Here is a 15950-nt window from a genome sequence, read left to right as displayed (position 1 = left end):
CAAACACACTAAAATCAGCACAAGTGCAATTATCTGCACTCTTTCAAGTGTTTTCAAAATACATGCTGGCTGAGACGCTCTTAATTCAGAAATGCACGCTCTGTGCTGCTGGTGGTCGAGGCCTAACAGGAAGTTCAGATGCAGCCCGACATTTTCTGTAGCAGTCACTGGACTTGCTCACACCGCCCTCCCTAGGCAGAGGAGCCGACACCATGCTGGTTGTGACAGGCTTTCGTGGGACACTCACATCAACTACTGCGTGTGAGGCTCAGAACTGCGCTCGCCACGTGGCAAGTGCTGGCTACTGATGCGTTAACGGTTCCACTCGGAGCCTCTGAGTATGCGGGTGAGGATGAGTGGGTGACTGTGGGTTACAAGGACCGTTTAGGGCAGGCAGGTCATTGTTTTAATTTTCCTGCTATGCCGGCTTAAAGCTGGCGGGGATTTTACCATACACAGAATTGTCAGAATCTTTTTCTGGTTTTAAATTGCAGATTCTTAAAAAGAATCAATCTATGGAACAGATGAGAATTTAATAACATAAAATTATACAAATTAAACTGTCTTTCTTAGGTTACAAAAATATATTTTATCAGCAATTTTTTCTTGGTTTAGCTTAAAGTAAGCAAAAAATGTCAAGAAACTTACATAATCTGATCTGACTTGAGACCTGCATATAGAATAATACGTTTGTTAAGGACTTCTAAGAAATAAAAGGGCAGGAGGAGGTGCAGAAACAAGATGCAGGTACCCAGGGGTCCCTCAGCATCCCTGCAACACAACTCATTGCACACAAACACACCTCTCTGCTTGATTTCTTTACAACCTCTCATAAATTATTCCGTCTCCCATCACTCAGGCACAGTGGGCACACAGGACACAAAGCCACTCACTGAGGAGGTGAAGAAGGGCGGGCTGGTGATTCATTAGAACCCATAAAGCTTTTCTATGGAAATCAAGAATCAATGAAGCCATTGTACGAGGCCACAGCTCTGCAAGTGTGGACTAGTTATAGATTCTCTCAGAGCAACAGCACTCTCAAACAGAGGCACGGGCACCAAGCCAGGGAATTCCAGGGGACCCTTGCCCCAGGTGTAAGGGTAGTTGCCCAAACCCACCAGTTTTCTGGGTTCAGGGAGTGGCTACCAGTTTGGGGGTGGTGGTGCTTGGTCACATGCTCCAAGTTTGTACGGGCTGGTTTACTGGTTTGAGCTCTGACGGCTTCAAGTGAAGCCTAACACACACCACTGCCTCTATACGCACAGGCAAAAGTAACTTTCTTTGTAACAACTTAAATACTGGTTTCCAGAATTATAACTGAATATAAAAGACCTTTGTCACAGAAGACAAACACGGCAGTAGAACATTTAAAGCCTGAACTACCTACCTTTAAAACATTCTGCATGTTCTCACGGCACAACTGCCACAAAAGTGTGCAATGCACCTCAAAGGAGTAAATGGTGTTGAATATGCGAGCCTCACTGGGTCGACACAGATTTAAAAATCGTGGTGAATTATCCCAACAGAGATTACCATGGATTGTATGGCTCGCGTGTGTAACTAGCTAAACAACAGCAAAGCAGAGTGAGAATGCTCCAAACTGTAGGGTTTCATCAGAGAACACACAGAGCGACAGCCCGATGCCATTAGCCACAAACACCTCAACACCCACAGGTCTCTCTCGCACTCTCCGGTTGTTAATAAGTCTGCACATTTCAATCCACCTTTCAGAAAACTGCAAGTCCCAAAGTTCTGCTTTCCAGGTTCTGGGGAGTGAATGTCAGCTCCCCGTGAAAGCCACGACGCACCAAGGCCGGCCCATCGCACCCTGGATGCCTGCTGCAGACACACCAGATGTGGAAGATGGCTTCCTGAGTCAGCCCAGTGGCCAGGCAACTTCGGATCTCAGCATACACACCGAGACGCTTTCTCCACGTCATCATCAGATGTGGGATTCTTTGGACTCTAATAACAGAAATTTTCTTTCTTTAAGGAGCAATCTCACTGCAAGTGCATTTTCTTTAAAATATACTATTTCATAAGGTGCTGTTGTAATACATATTTTAATTCTTAGATTAAAAGATATCTAAACTTTGTTCACATGTATATGTCTTAAGATATCAGCCCTTACTCTCTAACGGTGATACATAATTTGTGTTTAATCTTCAAGTTAAAAATGGATGTGATCTAAAGCCAACAGATCACGTCGCACAACCTACGCACATACTTCTCACTACTGAAATCACAACTGGAACTGACCCCACAGAGCTGGCCTCAGACTGTCCTCGGTGGGCCACTCACGTTCTTGCCTTCTGGTTGCAAAATTTATTCAAACTAAATAATGGGCATTTGAAACAATAGGAAAGGGGAGAAAATCAGGGCGAATAGAGAAAGATTCCAGGAAGTGGAGAGAGGAAACAGTCATGAGAGAACCCAGTTACAGCCGTGGACAGAGAGAGACGGGAGCTAGAACAACACAGAAATGAACGTCAAGGAACATCCCAAGAAGAAGCACAGCAGAGAAGACAGTCCGTCAGAAAGATAGGCAAAGTCCTCAAAGACGGTTCTCTGGCGAGCAGAAATGGCCAGAAAGGGAAGCTCACAGTGGCCAGGAGAGTCCAGGGAGCGCTCTAACCGCTTATCTGGTGTCACGGTCACTTAACTTACTGTTTGCTGGTTCACAGCCGAGCACAGGCAGTGGGCTGTCCTGCTTCTTTCTTTAAGGGGAAAGCAAATGCGTCCTGTAAGATGACATTCTTTCCACACGGCTCGCTCCGAGCCTGGCCTGCTGCCATGGCTGTTTTCCTTTCTCAAGACAGCCAGGAGGTTCTGTTTTTCACTGGGCAGTAAAAGCCGCATCCGCCTATAGACGGCAAACATCCCAGTTCCAGCGTAGATGCAGGCCACTTAGTCAAAGCCGCTCAGATCTATTCCATAGTTCAGCCAAATCTACCCAGTCCAGTCCAGTCTAATCCAGGCCAACCCAGAGAGGCCTGAATGTGGGGGACACTTGAGGAGTGGAGGACAGGAAGGAGGACACCTGGCCAGCCCGAGAGAGGGCAAGGACAAAGAAGACAAAGGAGCAGACAGCGGCCAGGTCCAGAAGGAACGGCCTCACAAGCACACTCCCATTTTAGTCTTGTCAAACTGGCGAAAGCAGAAGCACCCACGGTGGAGACACAGGAAGGACACAGGAGCTAACTTGCTTGTGGCCCAACAGACGTTTTCATTATCATTTTATTTTAAGACAGGATCTCTTTACAGGACCCTGGCTGTCCTGGAACTACGTAGACCAGGCTGGCCTTGAACTCAGAGAGATGTGCACACCGTTGCCTCTTGAGTGCTTGGATTTAAAGCATGAGTCACCAAGGCCAGGCTTAGCAGACCATTTTCTTCTTGAGTGAGCTGCTGAGGCTCCACCAGCAACAGGCTCACATCCGAGCCCTGGACCTGGGCTGAACTCTCAGCCAGTCGTCCTCATTTTAGAATTAGGGGACACACATCCCCTGGGCCCTGTGCTATTCGGATTCCATTCTAACTCTCCCGGGACACACGGCTCTTCCAGCGTTAACACAAGACAAGCCCTCCACAGTGCCGGTGGAATCTGGGAGAAGCGGGGACAGGGACAAAACACATGGCCACCAGGCACATCCAGTGCCCTAAACCGCTACCCACATGGTCTCAGAGGAAAGACAGAGGTGTAGCCTCCAGCAGGTCTACCAGGACACAGTGGCGGGCGGGCAGGCTGACTGTGCTCCAAGGTGGAGGCCTCAGTTGTTCTGGCCTCCCCAGTTCTGAGGCACAGTTACTGCTTCAGATTTTGGTAGAGGCGATACCAAGTATTCGATAATGACTTCTCCTTTTTCCATGTGTGGCTGATCTTATTTTTTGCCTAATAATTGACTGCAAACATCTGTTCAAGTGCTAGGCACAAATAATGCTTTTCATTCTTTAGACATTTTATGATCTCATTCATCACTCACAAACCTTTTAAGAGTTCAACAACCATAACCTGCTACAGCATGCTAAGGTACATCCCCAAATCCTTCTGTTTAAAAAGAGTATTTTCTTACCACTGCTGAACTGAGTTGACATAAATGGCTTCTCTCTAACAAAGCGGGGTGGGGGGCACTTCTCAGACACTCAGGGCCCCTTGTGTGCCAGCAACAATATACCTAGTTAACCCTGGTCTCCTCCAAGTGGTCCTGAGTGCCCTCAAGTGCACTCGGGAGCTCCACATCTTCTTTACTGTGAGCTTCATGCACATTCTCAGACGCCACGATGCCCATACTAAGGCAACACATCACAGAAGCTGGCAGCATCGCTATCAGCAAGAATTTGGCTTCAGAACCCAGTGATTCGTCATCCATCCCGGCAGAACAACAACACACCACTATTTTAGTCCCTTGGCGCTATTACCACCACCACCCCCAACTGCATAAGTATATTTAAGCAAAACTGACAAAACCAAAACATGCCATTAACATTTGCCCCCTTTTCAATAAGAAAGGGGGCTAATAGGTTACTCACCTGATTTCAAAATATTTACTTCAAGATGAATCAAGTTTCCACCTCAAGCATTCATTCACAAGGGAGAGCAGGGAGCAAGGTCTATAAACTAACTATTAAAATTCTAAATTCAGGGGGATAAATTCACTTGATGGACAGAAAAGAAAATTGGTCCCGGCAACTCTGAAGTTGCCCATTTCCCACAGGATTCCGGGTAGGGATTTGGCTGCGTGGGCGCGGGTACCGTTGCTTATGGGGGTCCGCCGAGAAGAAGCTTTCCTTTCTCAGGAGGCACCAGGCAGTGTAAGGAGCACCCGACAGGCCCCCATCCCGGTCACGGCGGACACCACTGTTTATCAACAGCCCACACGGGTAAAGCTTTCTTGCTGTAAATTTAACACAAACTCCCCAAACGCTATTCTAGTAGCAGAGACTGAATCCCGGGCACAAGGCAGCACACACAGGAACCCCTCCCGGCAGCACCCTCCAGGGCCCCTACCTTTTCAAAGGCGGCTTCTTGCTTCCCTCGTTTGCGTTTTCGGGGTCTGCGGTTCAGTCGGATCCATTTCGCCACCTGAAGTCAAAACCCAACAGTATTTCAAGAAGGCCGAGAGGTGCAGGCGTCCGTCTCACCTGGAGCACAGTGCGCTGCTGCCACCTCTGCCCGCCGCACTCACCTCTGAGCCCACTCGTCCTGCCAGCCCACTCCGTTTGCAGTCCTCGGCCTCCTGCTCCTCCCGCAGCGCCTGCAGGGAGAGCGAGCCAAGTTCACGGAGCCCAGCGCCACGAGGCCACCTCGGCGGGCGCGGGGCGGGGCGGGGCCTGCCTTAAAGGTGTAGGCTCCCAGGTCCCCGCCGTTATTGTTCTCGGAAAGCACCCTCTACCCGGGCCTGCGCCCCCATACGCCTCTCCCCACCCATCCATCCATCCACCCCCGCCTTCCCCTGCCACACACCTCCGGGTCCAGTCTGAGGCTGTGGCTGAGGAATGGAAGAATCCTCCATCCCATCCTAAGCCAGGGTTCCGGAGGAAGCTTCCTGCCAGCACCTCCAAGGTGGCAGGTGACCTGGGGAGTCCCCTGTGCGTGTCTCCCCATGGACCTGCATAGCACGAGGGTGGAAGGGGGGCGGTCCTGTTCCACAGTCAAGGATGGACTCGCCCCATTTTCCTCCGTCCTTCGTGCCAACCAGGCCTGAGGAAAGGCTGCGGTGCCGCCGGTACTGGCTGACTCTGACCGCCCTTTAACTTTATCGCATTTCTTTAAAGAAAGTCTGTCGGGCCCTCTTTATTGCTACTCCATCCTTCTTTCAAGATCAAAAGGTTTAGATCAAAGCCAAGATCAAACTCGGGACTTTAAATAGAAGCAACTTTGCGACGGAGTACTTTACACAAAGAGGAGCTGCTTAATGAGACGTCAGAGTGGAAAACTTTATTGTACCCTCCATTCCCAAGCACAGCCGGACCCTCATGTGGCCACTAAAGATGCCTATGTCCTAAAATAAACAACAGGCCTGCTCGAGTGGGGGATTCTTAGCAGTGTTCTTATTTCTAGAAACGCAAACCAAACCAAAAACTAACTCTAGAACGTAAGTAGATGAAGTCAATTTTGTACCTCATTACCCAGGTACTAAAATGTGTATTCATTTGCTAAATCCGTCACAACCAAGTTTATCCTCCTTTAAGAGGAAAGCACAGAAATAGTTAACAATTTGGAAAGCCTGGAAGCACGCATACACGTAAACATATAAATTATCAGCGTGCATTATGTAGATCTACTTGATTTTTAAACAGAAAGTGAACGTTAAAGTGTTCAGGCTTCATGCTGCTCATAATTCAAGAATCAATATATATTCACCATGGCAGACACTGTTTTATTCAGTCATTCCCGTGGGTGTTTGCCACCTTTAGGAACACTAACACAAACCGCTCAATGCAAAGAGTTTATTAAAAGGAAGAAAGGTAACTATTATAAACTAAGTTTACACAGACATCTACGAGAACCTGTTATGGTTGGATAGTATTTAAAGGCTTTTATTTCCTGCCTTATAATTTTCATTGATTGTAATCTCAAACACACATGTGAGCTTGCTCTCAGATCCACAGCCCCACAGAACCACTGCTCATGAGAGCACAGATTTGGAACTCTGGTCATCCTGGCCCAGCACAGGGGCACAAGGGCTCTGACTCCAGGAACTTCCAAAGCTGAGATCCACTCTGCATGCCTCCCACCGTGTTCCCTCATTTACAACCCCTTCCACAGGGAAGCCACGAGTGTCTGTCCAAAGGAAATTACAATTCCATCTCTTTGCTTTACGGAAAACACACACTGCCTGCCTCTGGCTCTTAGCTCATGTATCACATCTGAAAGATCCCTCCTCACTATCAAGTTCAAATTCTAGTATTCCCCAGTATTCACCCTGCCTGTATTGGCTTCCTTCCCTCTTTGTCACTGAGACCCCATTTTTACAGCAGTTAAAATTTTCCGATCTCCAGAAAGAATATTATCTACCATTGCTACTGTGTAATCTATAAAATGCAATTACATTCTACATTTCTGACGTCTCAAGAGCCAGTGTTAAGATGCTGCAATTAAAGCCCACAGCCTACATTAGGCTCACTTAGTTTGGTACAATTTTTAAGGCTACTTATTAATTTATCCTGTGGGTACGTGTGTGTGGGAGCGTGGGCATGCATACACCATGCCATGTGTATACAGGTCAGAGGACAATTTGTCTAAGTCAGGTCCCCACCCCCACACACACACCTTGTGGGGTCTGGGGACAGAACTCAGGTTGTCAGCCTTGGCGGCACCCACCTTCACCCACTAAGCCATCTTGCCACCCTATTACTTATTCTTATTATTAACCAATCAAATGCTGACCTCCTAAGCACACTTGGAAGGGTAACATCCTGTTGTTTTGTTCTTGATTTCTGTCTAAAAGTACTGCCCATCACACAACAAACATTCCATGTTTTAAAAGCGAATGGAACTGGATAGCTCAGTGGATAGAGCCACTCGCTACCAAGCCTGACAACTTTAGTTCCATCCCCAGGAGCCATGTGGTGGAAGGAGAGAACTGACTCCCAAAGGGTTTCCTCTGACCTTCGCACACCATGGTACCTGTGCCAACACACAGTCATCCACATGCTAAATAAATAAATGTAATAAAGGTTTATTTAAAGTGAATGAAGTACATAGGGGCAGAGGAACACCCGGCACACAGTTCAAGTGTGTGTGTGTGTGTGTCTTATGATGATTATTTCTCTAACTCCAATTTCTTTAACTGCTAGAATATCACCGTTTGTAAGAGGCACAAAATTATACATTTGAATTTTTTAAAAAGGAACACAGTTCTAAAATGACGTAAAAAACAAAAACAGAAAATGAAAGGTCCCTGTAACCAGTAATTCAAATTACAGCTCAGAATGGTGTTGGGGGGCTAAAGTCAGAATGAAATGTAACACTAGAAAAATTAGTGTTTTTATTGTTCAACACAACCTGAGCGCATTTTTCTTCTGTTTACTTAAATCCCTCCTTGCTTATGAGTTGATATAAATGTCAGCAGGCTGTGGAGAAGCCTTTAAAACACTGAATTCCGTGGTTGGGGACGAAGAGTCTAGCATCTTCCAGAGTGGCAAAAGCACTTCTAAGCTATCTTTTAAAAATGGACCACTTTATGCTTGAATTCTATCTTTTTAAATGCCTCAGCTAGTTGACAGGCATATTTAGAAAGGAAGTTTTTCTTAAAAACTTTTTGTCAAAGCAATTCCTAACAGTCAAAGGCAATTTCAGAGCCCGAGGAAATGCCTCTGCTTTCAAACAAACCCGTGCTCAAAGCAGAAACTGGAGATTATTTTCAGAGAACATCGCTTTGGGGTTTCTTTTTCAATTTTTTTTTTTCTTTTTGGTGGAAGAGGAAGTTATTCCTCTCACAGGAAAAGGCAGTGATGCCAATCTCGTATTGATGGGGTGGGTGTTCTCTTCCTGCTTCTATATGGTGAATAAAGCACAACACGGGAAACCCCGTAGGGTAAACATGGGGAGCCCTTTAATTATTCCCACAGACAGAAAATTATGCTTCCCTAGGCAAAGCCAGGGGAGAACCATCTGCAGAGGGAAGCCGAGGACTTTGGCTCCCAAAGAGCTAAGCACTCTGTTGCTAGCATACAGCAGGCATGGTGGCCCACATTCGTGATGTCATCACTGCAGAGGCTGTGGCAGGGCTGTGAGTTCTGGACCAGTCTGAGTAACAAACCAACAAACCAACAAAAGAAAACCAAACAGCAGGAATCCAGGGGGCCTGGAAAGAGAGTGACCTTTAGAGTAAGCAGCAGGAACAAGTCAGGAGTAAGGGCTGACTGACAAAGTGTTATAGCTTTAAATCTGCAAGAATGTAACAGGCCTCATGCCTGCTTTCCCTGAGTTTAGAAGAATTGCACATAGCTTTCATGGAACTGCCTGCTCCATCAGTGTTGGAGATTTTAGCCCTGCTAGGTGAGTGTGATTCCACAGCATTATTTTCAGAAGAGACGTGTGGCTCGTACCAGGCAGCCCACTGTGGGCTCTGGTCCCTGCCCAGACTTACATTTTCCTGCCTGTAAATGCAGCCCTGAATTCATCCGCGTACCCAGAACCCTCTGCAGAGCACAACCAACTGGACAATGTGTAAGATGCTCTCCCCCTTATCCTTTTAGTACCGAGGAAGGAGCCCTGCATTATGTACCCTAAGCCAGGACTCCTCTACTGAGCTGTACTCTCTGCCCCAAGACAATCACCCCATGATCCTCTCCAATATGGTAACTACATATTGTGTAGTGCAATAGTGCAGCTACTAAAAAAATAATATAAATCAATAAATAAATCACCCCCCCCACACACACACACTTCCCATGTATTCCTGCACTACTGCTGTTTAAACTTTCACAAGGGGCATAAGAGTTCATTCTTAGGTTCAGTCAGACCTCCATAAATCTGGCCTTGGCCTTCATCTTCCTGTGCTCTAGGAATGGCCTCTCACCATGCAAGTTTGGCGAGAAGCGATTGTCCCTTATGGAGAGACATAAACTCACAGCTGTGCTTACCAGGAAGAGGGCTGTTGCCTTTGGCATTTTTACTTCTCTCTGGTATCAGTGTCAGGAGTGGTCAGACTAGGCTCCTGGTTTTCACCTTCTCAAAACTAGTTTATCAATCTTCCCCAATACTTGGTGCTTTGGGGACTCTCCTTAGCCAGGGTAGGAACCTCAGGGACAGTTTGTGGAATATTAACTATGCTCCTTGCCCATCTTCCTGCCAAATTCTGTAGTATCTATCTGCTTTGGAAGCAGCCTTAGCTCCATTTTGGGCAGGAGAGACAATGATAAATAAAGTATTGGGATTTTAATTTTCCCCTTTAATCTCCATTTCTCCTTGATGGACTGGGAAAATGCCATGTTTCCAGCCTTTCTCTCCATCAGCACAGCACTTAGACGTTTTGTGTAAAGCTAAGGCCATATGATGACGATTATATTCTCTACAAAGGTCTGAGAAAATATTAGGAAACACCACCAGAATGTAACACACGGGTGTCAGAAAAATGCTGACGGACCCAATGTCTTATCTGAATGGTACCAAAGCTGGCAGGGAGAATGTACACTGGACACACAAGCATGATGGAGACCCTACTGCAAACGAGAAGAACAGACACCACGCTGACGCAGAAACATGGATGCTGTTACGAACACCTGGACACTCTGTCAGGGTCTGGATCCAATAGCTGTCTGGCATCTCTAAGCCATCTTTCTCACGGAGGGCAGTAATCCAGTGCCACATTTGGGTACTCAAGACAGGAAGCAGTTGTTACATATCAAGGTATAACTATCAAAAACAAGCAGCAAGGCAGCTACTAGAACCCGAAGGGCTGGACCTGAAGACTGAAGTACCAGTCATGAGAGACCACAGAGCCTTGGTAACTGGTAGAAAACCAGGACAGCCCAGCTCCAACCGGGTCAGGGTAATTCCAGTGCCTTTAGCACTTCGTCTGGCCTGGCCTTAGGTCTTGATGGAACAAGGGAGCATCACTTAAAATCCTTGTTTATTCTGTGGATCCAGTTAACTCCACGTCAAAACATGGACCATAAAATATAATCCAACCCTCTAACGTCTGCTGTAAGAGACATCATCCTGCATCCTTCATCAGGAGTGTGGCTATAGATCTTTAATGTGTGAATATACAGACACACATGCACATATGCATGTCCATGTGGAGGTCAGAGGTCAACTTCAGGTGCTGGTCCTTGGGAGCTGTTCACATCAGCTTTGGAGACCCTCATTGGACAAGGTAGCTACAGGCTCTTTCCTCCCCAGTGCTGGGCTTTCTTACAAGTGTTCTGTGGATTTATTGACTATGCCATCACCCTAGCCCCTGACTGTAATTCTTTATGTGACCTTGACATTCACTCCCAGACACTATAATCTTACAGAAAGGTCATAGGTGAAATACAAAATTACACATGGGGTTTTCCACCTGTGGTTCCCACCTCTGACATGTGAGAGGCGGTGTGTTGGGGTGTGTGGGGTATGTTGGGGTGTGCTGGAGTGTGTGGGGTGTATTGGGGTATGTTACAATGTGTTGATATGTGAGAGGCGATACATTGGGGTGTGTTGATGAGTGAGAGGCGGTGTGTTGGGGTGTTTGGGATATATTGTGGTGTTGAAGTGTATTGGGGTATGTGGGGGTGTGTTAATGTGTAAGAGGCGATGCACTGGAATGTGTTGGGGTGTATGGGATGTATTGGGGTATAGTGATGTATGAGAGGCGGTGTATTGGGGTGTGTTGGGGCGATACATTGGGGTGTGTTGATGAGTGAGAGGCGGTGTGTTGGGGTGTATGGGATGTATTGGGGTATGTTGGGGTATATTGATGTATGAGAGGTGGTGTGTTGGGGTGTGTTGGGGTGTGCTGGGGCATGCTGATGTGTAAGAGGCGATACATAGGGGTGTGTCGATGAGAGAGGCGGTGTGTTGGGGTGTATGGGATGTATTGGGGTATGTTGGGGTATATTGATGTATGAGAGGTGGTGTGTTGGGGTGTGTGGGGTGTGTTGGGGTGTGCTGGGATGTGTTGATGTGTAAGAGGCAGTATGTTGTAGTGGGGGTGTAACAAATCACACCATATAGGTGACCACTAAGATTTATACCACAAAGTCATCTTAAGCTCCTCATTTTTAGCGATCTCAATGTGCCAACAGTGCCGAGAACCACTAAATTGGGTGGTTTAAATGATGCCCCATATCTAATAGCTTCCAAAAATACAGATGCTTGGAGGGAATCCAACTCTGAAAGCCAATAAAACAGAGAGTGACCACATACCATGTTCTGTGACAGCAGGTTCCCATGGGCAGAAGGGGGCATGGTGATGAGGAGGACGGGCTGATGGGTTGACACAGGGAACATTTCCCATAGCATGTAGTTAGGAATAAACTCAGCCATGCATTAGACATGCACACGAAAAGACTTAAAACAAGATTCCCATGGTCCTTCCTCACAGAAGCAAGCAGTCCCTGTGAGACTCTGGGTCCTGCACTGAGATTTTAGCATTTGTCTTCAGGTGGCCTGGTCTGATGCTGACATATAGTACTGGCCACACTTTCCATGGTCTGATTACAGAGCTAGCTTAGGATCTGGGGGAAGTCTATCCAATGGAAAAGATCCTTCTCTGTGTTCAGAGGGATTGCTCCATTAAAGAGTAGCCCATGCTAGCTGACTTCCTTGAGGTGTGGGCAGCCTGCTCTGAAGAAATGGGTTCCCTTGCTTAGAAAACACTCACACGCATGCACATGCATGCATGTGCTCTGGGAGAAATAGTGACAAACATCTCCCCAAAGGCACAGGCAGACATATGGTACGGTTGTATTTTATCAGGTGGACAGCTGACAGCACACGTGGGTATCTTCCCATCACTTCCTGGGGGCTGATATGGTACGGTGCTGTACAGCATACAGAAGCATGTGTGTAAGGGCATGCCACTGCTTCGTGTACCCCTTAAGGAGAAGCTGTCCAGGGAGTCTAGGGCTCCAGAAAGATCTATACTTTAATAAAACCTTCCCACTCGGACTAGACTGCCTGCCGTCAGGTCTCCAAAAGGAACCTAAACAAGTCACAATTTGCAAACAGAATACTGGGCCTGAATCATCTCTATTAACAAGTATAAAAATCTCTCACACACAGAGGAATATAAAATCTGCCACCTTTTGGAGACTATGGTTGCTGACTGTACTATGAATAATTATGACAGAAAGCCAGTTTCTAGGGTATTGTTCACCAAACACTCCATGGAAGGGGGTGTTCCGGGAAAACAATGCAAGGACCTGTGCCGGTGGTTGCTTGCTTACCAGTCCCTCTCTTCTTCCTGAGATGGTCCTCCAGGGCTGGATGAAGTCAATGTTTACTGCTCCCCAGGGCCAGCAGTGTCCATATTAGGGAAGCCAGAGCTCGCATCTCCCTCCCTCCCTCTGCCTCCACCCACTGTGTGTGGAGGTGGGAGAATGGGTGCTGGGGAATGTGACCTTGATCCCACACTGATCAGGCAAGCAGCAAGTCTTCTTTGTTCTCTAGATACCAAACATAGCTGCTCTCTGGAGGGGATCAATCCAGCCACTCCACACACAGCACAACTTCTGTGCCCAGCAGTCAGACACCAGGAAAAAGTTGCACCCCTTAGAGCCACAGTGCAAAAGCCCACCAGCCAATTAACGTTTCTATTGGGCACCTCAGACTGGATCAAAGCCCACAGTATCCTAGGGCCTCCCCTTCTCTGAGTTGCCCATGGAACCCTAGGCTTTATGTGTGCTGGGTGAAAGCCCTGCCACCAGGTTTCGCCTTGTCCTGACTCTTTTCCTGCTGTGGTTTAACCTATTATACAAATACTGTGGTCTCCTTTAGCTTTGCTTCCTGTCTTCCTTGCTATCTGAGGTCTTAAGGTCACCAGAAAACAGGCTAGCACAACCAACTAGGCTGTTGCTGCTGTTGAAGCTGTGCTGTGAATCTATCTGGCCTCACTGTCCCGGGATGAAGCCCAGGTGCAATGGGGGGGGGGCTCTGAGGACCGAGAGCAGGGCACTGTAGCTGCTTCTTGAACATTCGCATCACACAACCTCTCCGAGCCCGTGAGAAACACACACTTTACTGAGGGGGGAAACGAGACGGTGCCAAAGCAGACAGAACAGTCATCTTTAATTCCTGTCCCCCTCTACTCCCCACAGGGACGTAGCATTCTTGGGCGGAGTCTGTAGAGGTGTGGCCCATCTGAGCCACTGCAAAGGAGCACCTGTCCCTTCCAGTGGTGAGTGGCAGACAGGAGAAGCAGGTTCTCTTTCTCATATCTCTTATTACAGAGGAGAATCAACAATCCCACTACTAGACCCTTCTCATATAAGACAATAAGCCATATTTTGCTACAGGAAACAAAGCCAGATGTGGTGGTCACATCTGTAATCCCAGCATTCATAACATCGAGTCAGGAGAATCAAGAGTTCAAGGCCAGCCTGGGATACACAGAAATGCGTGGTGCCAAAGCACAGGAACAAAGACCATATAGCATCCCTACTACGCTGCTCTCTGAATCTATCAATGTGATAAAGTCACAGCTGTGCAAACGTCAGAAACACAATGTGCTAGTCAGCTTCTTCATCTATAGAAAGGGCACAACAATGTTTATCCTGCAGACTTCTGGGTAGAAGTTCATCGGTACCATGCATCATGTACCGAGCAAAGCCTTGCTTTCTTCCTGGGTGTGCTGATATGCAAGATGGGGAAAGAGGAAAAAATGCAGTTATATTTAAAAATACAGTTCTTAGGGCTGGGGGGATGGCTCCATGGTTAAAGCCCATGCTTTGAAAGCATGAGGACTTGAATTTGGATCCCATGAACTATGACCCCAGAAGTGGACAGCAGAGGTAAGGGAGATCCCAGAGGCTTGACAACCAGACCCAGTCTAGTAACTGGCGAGCCCCAGGGTTAGTGAGAGACTGACTCAAAAAACAAACAAGCAGACAAACAAAAATCCCCCAAAATTGGAGAAGCTAGAAAGAAGGCTCAGTAGGTAGAGTTCTTCCTATTATCCCAGATGATCCAAGTTCAGTCCCCAGCCCCCACATCCAGCGGCGCACAACCTCATGCAACTCCAGCTCCAGGGGTCAGATGGGCTCTTCCAGCCTCTGTGCTCACAGGATACTCACACACACAGACATAAGATTAAAAAAGTGTTAAAAACAAGTTGGAAAGTGACAGAGTAAGACTCGCACACTGGAGATTTAACAACTGCATTTGGATAGTAGGCAACTATATATTCTTGGGTTTTATACACAGTTTCTTAGCAAATTTGTTGAGACCCAGGCAGATGATCCTAACTACAAAACCAGTGACCACATAAACACACTTCAAGGAGGCCAGGCCAGTGAGAATTCTGGAGAAATGGACTTCATGACGCATGCAGACAGGAGGACAAGCACAGAGCAGAAGCGACACCACCACTGGGGAAAAGGCATAGAAGAGAAAGCAGATTAAACCTTTGCTTGGCAGGGGTGACTCCCCATCCCAGGACACACACAGCACCTCTGAAGGCGCCGTCTCCAGTGAGTTCTAATCTCTTGCTGCCATGGAGCCCCGGTCCTCAGTTCTACCTATTGACTTTGGCTGTCCGCCCGTATGTTTTATGGCAATAAAGTTGCTAAAATTAAAGAAGAATTGAACTGTGAAGCTTTGGGGCCCAATGGCGGTGGGTTGTAAAACTGAGGCCGGTAACAACCAGGGTGCCCTCAGCACACTTAAACACCATCTTATGTGTGTTCTCTCAGTGTGGTTTGCAATTTCCCTTGGCCTACAAAGGAAAATATTTTTAGCATGTAGCACACTTTGTAACAGACATATAAATGCACTGAAAATATAATTTTAGAAAAGCATCTGGGTTTGATCATCCCAACCCCAAATAGGTTCTGCTTTTTCAACGTAAGGACCGCCACGGCGCTCTGCTGTGAGAGTGGCAGTTTCTCGTAAACGTGGGCAGCATAGCGCTGGTTCAGCGTGTTTTGCTTTGTAAGCAGTAAATAGTCTAGTGATTTAAACAGAAAGCCAGACTATGGGAGGCATCTTCTGGATTCGACCTGTCCTTCAGCAACATTATCCCCAGCACGTGTAGAGAAAAGCCATCAAGGAGCTGTTTGCTCTTCTCCCTTTCATGAAGGTGGCCTATGGTGTTTACCCATCTGTAGGAATTCTGAGGCTAACAAGCCCAGCAGTTTTCTCACCTATTGCTGGTCAGACAGAATAACATCTGTGGGTTGTATCTGAGACCAGCACCTTCCTTAGGCATAGGCACACAGGTCCTGTAATCTGATTGTTACCTGGGCTTCTTCTCATTCATCTCTGGAAGGCTAACAAACAAGTAGAAACAGTGTTCCTTGAT

The 15950-nt window shown here is 47.2% G+C and overlaps 1 protein-coding gene across 1 annotated transcript in view; it reads right to left on the bottom strand.

The window, feature by feature from the left end:
• C16H9orf3 (chromosome 16 C9orf3 homolog) overlaps positions 1–15950 on the bottom strand; it is a 233523-nt gene that overhangs the window by 60696 nt on the left and 156877 nt on the right. The window contains exons 11-12 of the mRNA XM_005355323.3: positions 5187–5255; positions 5009–5083 (exon numbers count right to left, since the gene is read on the bottom strand). Coding sequence (XP_005355380.1) covers positions 5009–5083; positions 5187–5255 — 144 coding nt within the window. The remainder of the gene's footprint in view (positions 1–5008; positions 5084–5186; positions 5256–15950) is intronic.

The sequence above is a fragment of the Microtus ochrogaster genome, chromosome 16, assembly GCF_000317375.1.
Source record: "Microtus ochrogaster isolate Prairie Vole_2 chromosome 16, MicOch1.0, whole genome shotgun sequence".
Lineage (NCBI taxonomy): Eukaryota > Metazoa > Chordata > Mammalia > Rodentia > Cricetidae > Microtus > Microtus ochrogaster.
The sequence above is the reverse complement of the archived record's forward strand: the minus strand, read 5'-3'. Positions and strand labels throughout refer to the sequence as shown.